The sequence below is a fragment of the Sinocyclocheilus grahami genome, unplaced genomic scaffold (genome assembly GCF_001515645.1).
Source record: "Sinocyclocheilus grahami isolate Dianchi unplaced genomic scaffold, SAMN03320097.WGS_v1.1 scaffold1399.1, whole genome shotgun sequence".
NCBI classification, from domain to species: Eukaryota; Metazoa; Chordata; class Actinopteri; order Cypriniformes; family Cyprinidae; genus Sinocyclocheilus; species Sinocyclocheilus grahami.
The window spans coordinates 32572-45342 of record NW_015506578.1 but is presented as its reverse complement, the minus strand read 5'-3'; the positions used below and the strand labels follow the sequence as shown (position 1 = coordinate 45342).

Here is a 12771-nt window from a genome sequence, read left to right as displayed (position 1 = left end):
ACTGGGGATCAGGAGCCCTTCCCGGGCTGGACTGGGGATCAAGAGCCATTCCCGGGCTAAACGAAACATCAGGAGCCCTTTCTGGGCTGGACTGGGGATCAGGAGCCCTTCCTGGGCTAAACGGAACATCAGGAGCCCTTCCTGGGCTAAACGGAACATCAGGAGCCCTTCCTGGGCTATACTGGGGATCGAGAGCCATTCCTAGGCTCGACAGGGGATCGGGAGCCATTCCTAGTCTCGACAGGGGATCGGGAGCCATTCCTAGGCTCGACAGGGGATCTATAGGTTTCTCCTCCTCGTTTTGGCACTAACCGCCCTCCATATTCTGCTCACCCACAGCCATGATGCAGGCGGCGGAGCAAACTAGGGGAAATACGCTGCTATACTTTACTTTAGGGTCGGTTATTCTGTCACGGTCACGGTGTGTGGAGGCAGGCAGGATGACGAGGACGACAAGGATTCAAAATAAGGATATTTAATGTAGCGACAACTAGGCAGAGACAGACACACACACAGTCAGGGTAACATTCACAATAACCGACAAACTAGAACACAAGAGACAGGAACAGATATAGGGCAGTTAACGAGGGACCAACAGGTGAGCACAATGAGGTGATTAACTAATAATTAGACGGGCTAAACCAACACAAGGGGAAGAAACCACAACAAACAGTCCACAGGGGTGTTACATATGTATGCCATATATTATTATTATTATTATTATTATTATTATTAGGCTTAGGGTTACCCATTTTAAATAAAAATTTATTTATTATTAAATATTAATTGATATAATAATAATAATAATTATTATTATTATTATTTTTACATCATTATGTAATGTAATTATTAATGTAAAATAAATTAATTTAAATTAATATATTTTTATATTCACATAGTATTAAATTGATATAAAAATAAACGTTTAAATTAAAGGTTATTAATTAAATATTATTTAATATTTTGTAGGATATAATAGCATAAAATATAAACATTATGTATTCCATATTGTTGTTGTTGTTGTTGTTGTTATTATTATTATTATTATAACTTTTAAAACTAGATCTAAGAGTAGAAAGTCGTAACAAAGTTGCATTTGTCAAATATAAAATCAAAATTACTTTTTTATTTTATATTATGTTTTATCCTTATTTGTCTAAAGTCGATTTTGATATTTCCAACAAATATTATACAATAGTTTTACTCATATTTTTCAAATTGCTAAACTATTAGCCATCTTTCTCTCTCTCTCGCTCTCTTTCATTTTTTTTATGAATGTTGTAATGTTTTCATGTCTGATTTAATGTAAAACATGTAAGTGTGAGTATTTAATAAAATATCTTTGGGCAAACTATGTTTATCAGCCGTAACACAAAAATAGTCATTGACTGTCGTATTAACCTTCTATATTGGCACATCCCTAAGGCGTTTTTTGTTATCATGCAGTGTTAGATGTCACTGGCGAAATAAAGAAATGTGTTGTCTGAAATGTGTTTGCTCCAGATGGAACGCCCTTGTCCTGGTGGCTGGACCGGGCAGGAGAGAGAAGGACGTACTGGGGTGGATTTCTCCCCGGGGTGCAGCAGTGCGCCTGCAGTCTGGATGAAAACTGCATCGATATGAACCACTTCTGCAACTGTGACGCTGACCGCAGCTCATGGTACGAGCCTTCACTGTTTGCCTGTTTCTACACTAGTGCTCTTTCATATTAGATTTTGTGTTGTTTGTTTGTATCTGTTGAATATCATCTCAGCACATGTTGACAGTATCAATAGCTGCAGGTATTGAGAGCAGCCGTGTAAACACAGCTATCGTTTGCTTGTGAACAGGGAGAATGACACAGGAGTGCTGTCCTACAAAGAGCACTTACCAGTGACCGAGATCTTGGTAGGAGACACAAACCGAAGCGGGTCAGAAGCTATTTACCGAGTGGGATCTCTGCACTGCTACGGGGACAGTACGTAAGCATACATCTCATTTGTTCACACTTTAGAAATGCACAGAAGTGAATTGTAACACAATAGATGGGAATATGTTTATTTCTGTTGTGATGAAAGCACACGAGTTTTACAGATTTTACAAAAAAAGGATTCATCTCTTTTTTTAACCATATGTAATTAGCTCATTTAGAAAATGTTTACTTTACTTTTTGTACTTTTGTATTTGTAGTTACAGTATTAATTCATTCAGTTTGATTATTTCTGTCAGTGTATTAAAATAATCATGTTTAATATTTTGACTTTTAGCATGCCACTGCATTCAGTTCCTTTTTAAGTGAATTTGTTACATTTACATTTATGAGTCCGACAGATGCTTTTATCCAAAATTATTTGCATTGCAAGCTATAATTTTATCCATGCTTATCCTGGGAATCAAATTCCTGATCTTCTCATTTTAGTGCTGCCTTCTACTGTTTGAGCAACAGTTGTTGCTGTCAGTTTAATAAATGAATTGATCATGCTTAACCTTTTTTTGTGCATTTTTAACACATTAGTCCTATTAATCCCATGTGTTAATGCGTTAATTTTAGCAGCCTTAAAATTGTGTATATCTAGAACTTGCAGTCAGATCTTGTCTTCACTTACACACTTATCACACCTTAGCTGTAAAAGAGTGATATAATTTTTGACAAGACTCCTTAAATTCCAGGTCATAATTAAGTCTTATTATAAGAATATTTTAATGAAAACCATAATTAGTCTCCCCTACCTCAGGGTTTCTGTGGAACGCCGCTTCCTTCTACCAGGGGTCATCCTACCTGCACTTCCCAACACTTCAGGCCGTGCTCAGCGTCGACATCTCGCTCTATTTCAAAACCACGGCTCCCTCAGGAGTCTTCCTGGAAAATCTGGGCACAAAAGACTTCATTAGAGTGGAGCTCAGTGGTGAGTCCCCTTATATTGAGAACTAGACTTTCAAAAAAGTTAAATAACTAACTTTTCAAATGAAGAAGAGTTAGGAATTGTATTTATTTATTTATTTATGTGGTTGGGTTGTAAAATATGACAGTTTATATTAAGTGGTCATTTTTTCCTCTGTGCTTTTTAAGAAATAAAATAGATTTTTTAAGAATTTTATTGTATTTTTTACATTAAAATGTATATTATATTTGTATAATATAATTTTTTTATATATATATTTGATCACTTAATAAAAATAAATAAATAATTAAAATTATTTCTAATAAATTATTTAAAATATATTACGTTTATTATTTTTAATATGACCTATGACCATATTTATGTTTTAGTATTTTTTATTTATGTATTTATTTATTTATTTTTTCATGAAATATGATCTGAACATGTTCCCTCACAGGTTTTGTGAGCTTCAACCAATCTATCTATAACGCTTTATCAACACAAATGTGGAATTAAAATGGTAAAAGCTGTGTCATTAGTATTTGCAGCAAAGAGGAGAGGACGTTGCCAGTTTGAGTGGAAAGAGCAGTTTCAGTGAACTGTGCCGCTGAAACCATCAGCTGTGTAATTAATGTACACAGTTCACTGAGGCTGTTCATCCTCATCATACTGCCTGCCTTCATATTTTTTATATATTTTCCCCCAAGTATAAGGCTAATTTTTCACCAAGACTTGCCAAAATACATTGGCTCCATGTAAACAAGGTAGTTGCATTGCAACGAGGTGTTGTTCCATGTCACACTGAACCTTGACTTCTTCCATGGTTCAAAGAACAACTTTATGCTTGCATATTTAAAAAAAAATTGTGTAATACATACAGTATATATATATATATATATATATATATATATATATATATATATATATATATATATATATTAGCCCTGCAATTAGTATCTAATACATGATATACACAAAGTCCTGTTGCATATGTAGTGATTTGTGTGTTTTGTTCTGAATCCCGCAGCACCCTCCGTCGTGACCTTCACGTTTGATGCGGGTAACGGGCCGGTGGTTCTGACGGTAAAGTCTCACGTGCCGCTGAATGACAAGCAGTGGCATTACGTCCGAGCGGAGAGGAATGTGAAGGAGGCGTCGCTGCAGGTGGACCAGCTGCCCTTGCGTTTCCTGGAGGCCCCGTCTGAAGGCCACACCCACCTTCAGCTCAACAGCCAGCTGTTCATTGGTAGGCTCCGCCTTGAGTGACAGCTCTGTGCCAGCGGGGCGTAAGAGAATAATATCCCTGTACCTCCACACAGATTCTGCTAATAGAGTTTACATGCTAATTACTGCAATATTTAATTCACTTTCATAATTAATTTTAGGTTTTAGATTAGCACTAATAAAGATTTCTGTCTCTTTTGTGCTTAATTTTGGTATACTAGTGCTAACAAAGCTTCATGGGTTTTTTTGCGCTTGATTTTGATGTACTAGCGCTAACAAAGCCTCTTGTTATTTTGCACGTAATTTTGATGTACTAGCGCTAACAAAGCCTCTTGTTATTTTTGCACGTAATTTTGATGTACTAGCGCTAACAAAGCTTCTTGTCTTTTTTGCATGCAATTTTGCCTTCTGTTATTTTGTGCTTAAATTTGTTGCACTAGTACTAAATGTTAAGCACCCTTAGTTTTGTTATATTAGTGTTAAGGAAGCTTCCTGTCTTTCTGCGCTTAATTTTGTTGTACTAGTACTACCAAATCTTTCTTGTTTGCGCCTAATTTTGTTATACTAGTGCAAATGACGTTTTCTGTCTTTCTGTGCTTAATTTTGTTGTACTAGCACTATGAAGGTTTATATCTTTCTGTGCTTAATTTTGTTATACTAGCACTATGAAGGTTTATATCTTTCTGCGCTTAATTTTGTTGTACTAGTGCTACCAAATCTTTCTTGTTTGCGCCTAATTTTGTTGCACTAGTGCTAATGACGTTTTCTGTCTTTCATGTTTAATTTGTTGTACTAGCATTAACAAAGCCTTCTGTTATTTTTGGTCTTAATTTTGTTGTACTAGCCACTAACAAAGCTGTCATTTTAGCACTTAATTTTGTTGTATTCGCGCTATCAAAGTTTTTTTTTTGGCAATATTTCTTTGCAGTAGTGCTAATGAAGTGTTCTGTTTTTCTGCGCTTAATTTTGTTGTACTAGTGGTACCAAATCTTTGTCTTTTAGCACTTAATTTCGTTGCACTAGTGCTAAGAAAGTCTTTTTCATTCTTAATTTTGTTGTACTAGCATTAATGAGTACATGTTGACAGTATCATGCTGACATGCTGACGGTTTTACACTTAATATTGTTGTACTAGGCGCTAACAAAGTGTTCTGTCTTTTTGTGCTTATATTGTTGCTCTAGTGCTACCAAAGCTTTGTTTTTTTTGTTGTTGTTTTGTTTTGTTTTTGCACAAGTGCTAATGACGTTTTTGTGTCATTGTGTGCTTAATTTTGTTTTACTAGCGCTAACAAAGCTTTCTGTCTTTTTTGCTCTTAAATTTGTTGCACTAGTGCTAACAAAGCTTTGTTTGTTTGTTTTTTGCTTAATTTTGTTGTACTAGCGCTAACAAACCTTTAATCTTTTTTGCTCTTAATTGTATTGTACTAGCGCTAACAAAGCTTCCTTTTTAAAATAACTGCATTTTTGTCTGTGCAGGAGGCACAGCATCGAGACAGAGAGGATTTCTAGGGTGCATCAGGTCATTAAGCATCAACGGGATGACGCTTGACCTTGAGGAGCGGGCTAAAATGACCCCAGGAGTCAGTTCGGGGTGTCCGGGTCACTGCAGCAGCCAAAACAGCTTGTGCCACAACAGGGGGAAATGTATCGAGAAGAGCAGTGGCTACGTTTGTGATTGCACACATTCGGCCTATGGAGGACCCAGCTGCAAGAAAGGTATGTTAATATTGGCGATAAATCATTTGCACTAATATTGAATTTGTTTGTATTGACTGTACACTTGGTTTCTAAAATATCATTGGTCCACCACGACAATGTCGAAAAATACCGAAGGATTATGTTCTGTCAAAAGGATTTTCTTTAAGTGCTGACTTTTCAAGTTGAGGGTGTCAATGAAAGAATCTTGTTTGAAATGAATTGCTAATATTCACAATATGTTTTCATTGTGAACGTTGATTGTAGAATTAAGATTGCAGGTTGCGTATTCTGATGAAGAATAATGCTTGTTTTTAGCCTTTTTATGAGGCCACACCCTGTTGTAAAAAACAGCATATGCTGGTTAGGTATGTTTTGAAGCATGGCTGCTGGTTTGAGCTGGTCATGTGCTGGTCATAAGCAACTAGATGCTGCTCAGGACCAGCACATGACCAGCTCAAACCAGCAGCCATGCTTCAAAACATACCTAACCAGCATATGCTGTTTTTTTTCAACAGGGCAGGCTTGTTTTGCAAAACTATTCTCTTTAAATTTCCCCCACAAAAATAAGAAAATATTAAGTAAAGAAAAATAATTTGCGCTTAATTTTGTTGTACTAATGCTAACAAAACGTCTTGTCTTTCTGCGCTTAATTTGGTTGTATTAGCGTGAACAAAGCTTTGTCTTTTTTGTGCTTGTTTAACTTGCGTTAACTAAAAGTTGCGTTTTTTTACACATAGTTTTGTTACATATGTGCTAACAAAGCTTTCTGTTTTTTTGCACTTAGTTATATTATACAGCATTTATGCTAACAAAGATTCCTGTCTTTTTTTGCACTTAATTTGGTTGTATTAGTCTTTTTGTGCACTTGTTTTTCAACTGCCAGTCATACTATCTTAAAAGTAGGTTGCTCAGTGTTTAACATCATACCAATCCAATATATACACAATAAAATGTCTTAAACAGTTGAGCTATTCATAACTAAAATAAAATGCTAACTGGCCGATAATTGACCAACATGTCTGTCTGTGGCTGACACAGAAGGGTTTAGATTTTCTTGCAGTTCAAAGGAACAGTTCCTCATCAAAAACAGTTTGTTTCAACTTTGTTATCCTCCTAACTCCTCTACTACATATCAAAGAGCGTTCCAGAAGGGAGGACGTTTAAGAGCTCGGCAACCTTGATTTCTGAAGACTGCGTTGTGCCCGCAGATTGCACCTGATCAAAGCTGAGCTGGATAAAACATGAGATATTCAGTGCAGTTCTGCTATTCTCTGTCTGTCTCAGCATGGCTCCCGTCCATGACCGTGAACCGCAGTTGTTTGGATGAATTTCGCTCAAAGGGTTGCAACTTGACCAATCCCAGCGGACCCTCCCTTCCCATCACGCTCAATGCTAAACCTCTCTGCTGTCAATACAGCCTTTATCACATTTGATCCTCTGATATGCCAGACAGCCGAGCCATTCAACGCTCTGTAAATGAGACGGCATTCTTGGCTTTGCGTTTTCTTTATTGAGCTCTAGAGGGATGGTGTTTCTATTCTGATAATATTATGAGTAAATGAACACCATGAGATGCCCAGGGGACAGTTTCAGTCCAAGCATAATTTAGCATTCATTTAAAGTTTAAATGATTCATTTCCTCTGTATGTTCCACTCTGTCCATTCAGCGCCACGTCCTTGGTGTTCGACAGTGCATTAATATGCTGACACGGCCAATCGCCGTCTATGATCTGCCCACAAGCGTTTTGCACCAACATTTTCACGCTTTTGTGTTTTCTTCCTTTCCAGAAGTTTCCGTGTCCTTTGAAAGCGGGTCCTCAGTGACCTACACCTTCCAGGAACCGTTTTCCGTGATGCGCAACCACAGCCGTCAGTCCTCAGCTATCTTCACCCAAAGCAGCAATTCACGAGAGAGCATCGCCTTCAGTTTCCTCACAACTCAAACGCCTGCCATGCTTCTGACCATCAACACCTATCATCAACAGTACATGGCCATAATTTTGGCTCACAATGGTACTAACATAATATTACTGTTTTTTGCTTCTTCTTTTTAACTGCTATATTGGTGAATCTCTCAAAACATTTTTAGAAAATATGTTTTAGTCATACTGTATATCATCCCAAATGAATAAAAATAATACATTGTTTAGATTTTTTTAAATAGACAAATATTTCACTTCTCATTATTATGCAATACAAAAATCATTATTAATGCAGAAAACCCACATTCTCATAAAAAAAAATTAAGCACATTTTTCACTTGTGCAAAAAAGTATAATTATTAATGCAAAAAATACTTATGTATTTTGTATAGTATAATGTAAATTATATAGTATTTATGCATCATAGTTTGCTGTACTGCCTTATATTTATGCTAATTCAAATTAAAATATTTAATGTATTTAATATGCAGTAAATTACATTATAATATATTATAATTTTGAAACAATTAATGTAATTTTTTGCTTATTGTGCAAAAAGTTAATTCTTATTTTTGTTGTATGGACTTTGTGCGTTTATGCTAATTAAAATGTAAATATGTAATTTTGTAATATTAATATATTTAATGTATATAATAAAGAAGAATAAATTATATTATTTATTTTTTTAATATGCATATTTTTCACTTATTATTGTGAGGGGAAAGTATCATTATTAATGCAAAAAAATTATCATTACTTTCATGTATATATTTGAATTTAAACCACCTTGAGATTTAGAGGAATATTATGGCAGTGAGAATGCAAAAAAGGTCCTAAAATAGGTTTTTATAATAGGTATTGGCTAAATTTAGTTAAAAAAAAGTTTATAAATGTATATTATCAGAGGACAATAACAATGACAATACTGAATGCAGCAGGACAATTGTATATTTAATGTTTATTGAAGATTTTGTCCTGTTATGGCATGTGCCAAATCACAGTGCTGTATTGGCCAATCAGAGCTGTTTTTTGATTACCTTCAAACTGTCAGTAGATGATTACAACAATGATGGTGAGGATGATGATTGGAGAGGAGCATCCTTTTCTGTGTTCCTCATATTTCAAAACAGCGGTCAAGCTAGCAATTACCCTCATCAGTGGGGAAGGAAATGAGCCATCCAATGTGCTGTGCTGACTTGATTCTGTCTTACTTACGTCTCAAATTGCATGCGTTTCTCGCGTCTCATTGGCGTCCCGCAGGGAGTTTGCAGATTTGGTATCGGCTGAACAGAGATAAAGAGCCTGACATCTTTACACCAACGTCCTTTAATTTGGCCAACGGAGAGCTCCACAGAGTCCAGATCCATAGAGAAGGAAGGGACATGTATGTCCAGGTAAGTTTTGCATATATTTCGAAGCTAAACAAATTTTAGGGCATGCAACAATTTACATAAGTATGGTTTTCCAACAAATTGCCCTGAAATTCAGTTAAAGATGTGCATTGCTTTCATGCAACAATTTATGTACAAATAGTTTCATGAAAAAACTGACACTGAAATTCGATTAAAGATACTATACATAAAAATAGTTTAACGAACAAATTACACAGATATTAGTTTTCTGAACAATTTACATTGAAATTCAATTAAAGATGTGGATCACAGTCAAGCAACAATTTATGTATGAATAGTTTTAGGAACAAATTACTCAGATATTCAATTAAAGATGCAAGTCGCATTCATGCATCAATTTACATACAAATAGTTTTGCGAACACATTACACAGAATTTCAGTAAAAGGTGTGAATCACATTTATGAAATAATTTATGTATGAGCCATTTTGTGAATATATTACACGGAAATTAAATTAAAGATTGTATTTTGTGACACATTTTTACATTTTGCACATATTTTAATGTATAGGCCACATTTTTGTGACAAATTATGTAAAATTGGTTTCATGTATAATTTGCATAGATTTGAAATAAATGTGTTACACTTTACATAAGAATGGTTCTAAAACACATTGTATTCTTGAGACAGTTTACATAAGAATGGTTTTTCAAAATAAATTACATATAAATGTAATGAATGCATCAATTTTAATAATAATGGTTTTCCACTCGTGTTTCATAATTCAGTTCCATTGTTGCTGAGGGAAAGTTGTAGCATCATTAATCACATTCCTCTCAATTGATTTAGATCAGATTTGTTTTCAGTCTGAGTTAAATAAAGTACCCTGATGTGCATGGCTGATGATACATTTATGTTTTGTACCCTGGTAGCAGAGACTTTATGAGCTTAAACTCAAGGATGTCATCAGTATTCTTCACGCTGTGTTGCAGATTAACACGTGGCGGCTTTTGTCTCACACCAATAAAATATTTGTAGAATCTTGCGAATGTCACGCCACATCTCTCTCGCTTTCTCTCTGTATCCTTCTCCTTCTTAGATTGATAAAGATACCAATCTGAAATACAGCCTGTCCACGGACAAAGAGTTGATCACGATAAGGTCTTTGACTTTGGGGAAAGTCACAGGTAGGCGTTTAATTAAACTCCAAGATTAAAGCTGTGGGTGTGCGAGCTTGTGCTTAACTGACTAATTCACCACACCGAGCCACCTTGAGATAGTTTGATGGCCAAGAATCCTTCATTTAGCACTACATACACTAGTTTGCTTTAGTTAAGCACTATTTGTTTGGCGAATAAGAACTTCCTAAGGTATGGTCTTCTTGCCTCTGTCAGGTCGAGCTGGTGTAGATGAGGAGGTTCTCCAGGCTGGATCGAGAGGTTTCATTGGCTGTCTGTCATCAGTTCAGTTCAACCATTTGGCTCCTCTCAAGGCGGCCATATTGAATCGAGGCAGCTCGTTGGTCAATGTTCTTGGTAACCTGGTAGAGTCAAATTGCGGAGAGCTGGCTGATAAGTCTTCATCCAGATCTTTGTCAGGTTGGTAAAAGTACCATCTTATGTTTTCAAGAAATGGCAAAATGAATGGAATCAGTGTACAAACAACAAACTTTATTCACAGATCATGCAGACACAGGAAGTAGAGGGAAGAAACTTACGAACGCTGCCCAAAGTGACTCCGCTGTAATTGGTGGTAGGTGGTATTTTTGTAAGGCAAATGTGCTGTAAAATCAAACCTTTTACAAATATTCTCACATGTACTGTATATCTTGTCAACTTTCGGTAACGTGTCTTGAAGGTGCAAAAGATGACATTAAAGGTGTGGTGACATTAGCAATTTCAGGGGCAAAAAAGGTCCATTGTTAATAGTGTAGCTATTTATAAAGCATAACTCATGAGAAATGGTGATCTTACCTCTGTTATGAGTCAAGCGTGTATGTGTGTAATTGGAGGTAGGTGCTGCGTTCCTGCTCCATTTTGAAGGCAACCTTTTTTTACGAATATTTTTGGTAAAGGGTCTTGAAGGTGCAAAAGTTGAACTTAAGGTGTGGTCACATTAGCAAATTTCAAGGGCAAAAATGGTCTATCATCCATCGTCAATAGTGTAGCTATTTATAAAGCATAACTCGAGTTACTTTCAAACCAAGCAGCTTTTTGTTGGTCAACCTGGCAAATCCTCGTGTCCAATCTGTGTGGCAAAATCTTTCACCTTCATGCGGAATTCCTAATTGTTTGGATTCCTACTGAAATGAGTGCATTTTGCCTGTGAAAATTTGTCAAACAGTGTTAAATGTGACTGTAACTGTGACCATCGTAGAAGTTGCATTCAAACTAAGCAGCTTTCTGTTAGTCAATGCAGCAAATCTATGTGACCAACTTGAACCAGTTTGCGAAATGTGAATGAGGAAATATTTTGCCTTTGTGCATTAGCACAAGTGCCACTTACTTATTCTGTCTCTCGTAGGTTTGATAGCAGCAGTAGTGCTCATTACCCTCTGTGCCGTGGCCGTGATGACCCGCTTCCTGTACCGCCATCGACACGAGCGTACCCGGCAGATGGCCTCCGTCAAGGAGAAAGATCACCAGCCCAGGCCAGAACTCAGATACCGGGCCGAGTTGGACCTACACAGTGCCATGAGAGACAGCAGGAAAGAGTACTTCATCTGACCTGTGGCGTACGAACCTCGTAACCCCCACTGAGTCGCTGCGACCCTAACGTTCGGCGCCAACTCAGTGGACAGGGATTGGGGACAGGAAGTCAGCTGAGCCTTGTGGACATAGCCAGTGCCCTTCACCCTCCCAACCACTGTCCTTTAGCATCCAGGAATCAGGGAATGGAAAGCACACAACACAGATACGTTGAATTATAGTGGGACGCAGGCAGCGTGGCATATTTTAACAGACCGGGTTTATATTGGTGGTTCTTTGCTGCGGTTTTAGGCAAAACGTTCCCAAGAGTTAGAAGATCAGGTGGCTTCAAAGCTCAGAAGCCGTACCCAAATATGGCCTTCAGCCCTTTGTAGAGGATGGAGAATCAAACGTTTGAAGCGACTCTTTTGCTTTCAGGGCTAATTATTTAACCAGACAACAAAGAGATTACAGAATCTTTTGTGTGCGCACACATGCGAATCACTCTGGCAGACAAACAAACACTCGACGGTCTCCAGTCTGTGGACCGTGACCAATCAAACGGCTCTGGTGCGGTACTAATCCAGCACGAATGGTCTTGTTCAGCCACAAGCGAGCACGATGTAGTGATGCAAATAAAGTGGGTGATGTTACCATTGGGGCTCTTTCACTTCCTCCTTCCTTTGCTCTGTTTTCACTTCATACATTCACTTCTTATTTCCTTTCCTAAGGACTACTTGAAACGGCATTCGTAATGCATTTAGCTTAACAGTCATGTGACAATTCACAGAGAGAAAGAACAGGAAATATGACTTGATTGTATCCATGATTGGGTTGTGAAAAGCAGGTGTTATGTTTCAGAATGGAGGTGAGCGATTGGAGGGGAGGGGTTGATGATAGCATTCGAAAAGGAGGCGGAGCAAGTTATTTCATTTAGATAAAAGTTCCCAAAGACTTATTTTATTATTATTTGGAGTAGTTTGCACTGAAGAATCATTCAGAATAAGACCATTTAATCATGGTTAT

General features: G+C 37.0%; 1 protein-coding gene across 1 annotated transcript in view; it reads left to right on the top strand.

Annotated features, from left to right (window-relative positions):
• LOC107569969 (contactin-associated protein-like 5) overlaps positions 1-12398 on the top strand; it is an 81854-nt gene extending 69456 nt beyond the window's left edge. The window contains exons 14-24 of the mRNA XM_016256145.1: positions 1504-1660; positions 1830-1957; positions 2715-2885; positions 3889-4107; positions 5562-5801; positions 7572-7796; positions 8966-9099; positions 10158-10245; positions 10453-10656; positions 10739-10810; positions 11582-12398. Of these exons, the coding sequence (XP_016111631.1) occupies positions 1504-1660; positions 1830-1957; positions 2715-2885; positions 3889-4107; positions 5562-5801; positions 7572-7796; positions 8966-9099; positions 10158-10245; positions 10453-10656; positions 10739-10810; positions 11582-11784 (1841 nt within the window). The 3' untranslated portion in view covers positions 11785-12398. The remainder of the gene's footprint in view (positions 1-1503; positions 1661-1829; positions 1958-2714; positions 2886-3888; positions 4108-5561; positions 5802-7571; positions 7797-8965; positions 9100-10157; positions 10246-10452; positions 10657-10738; positions 10811-11581) is intronic.
• The last annotated feature ends 373 nt before the right edge of the window (positions 12399-12771 follow it).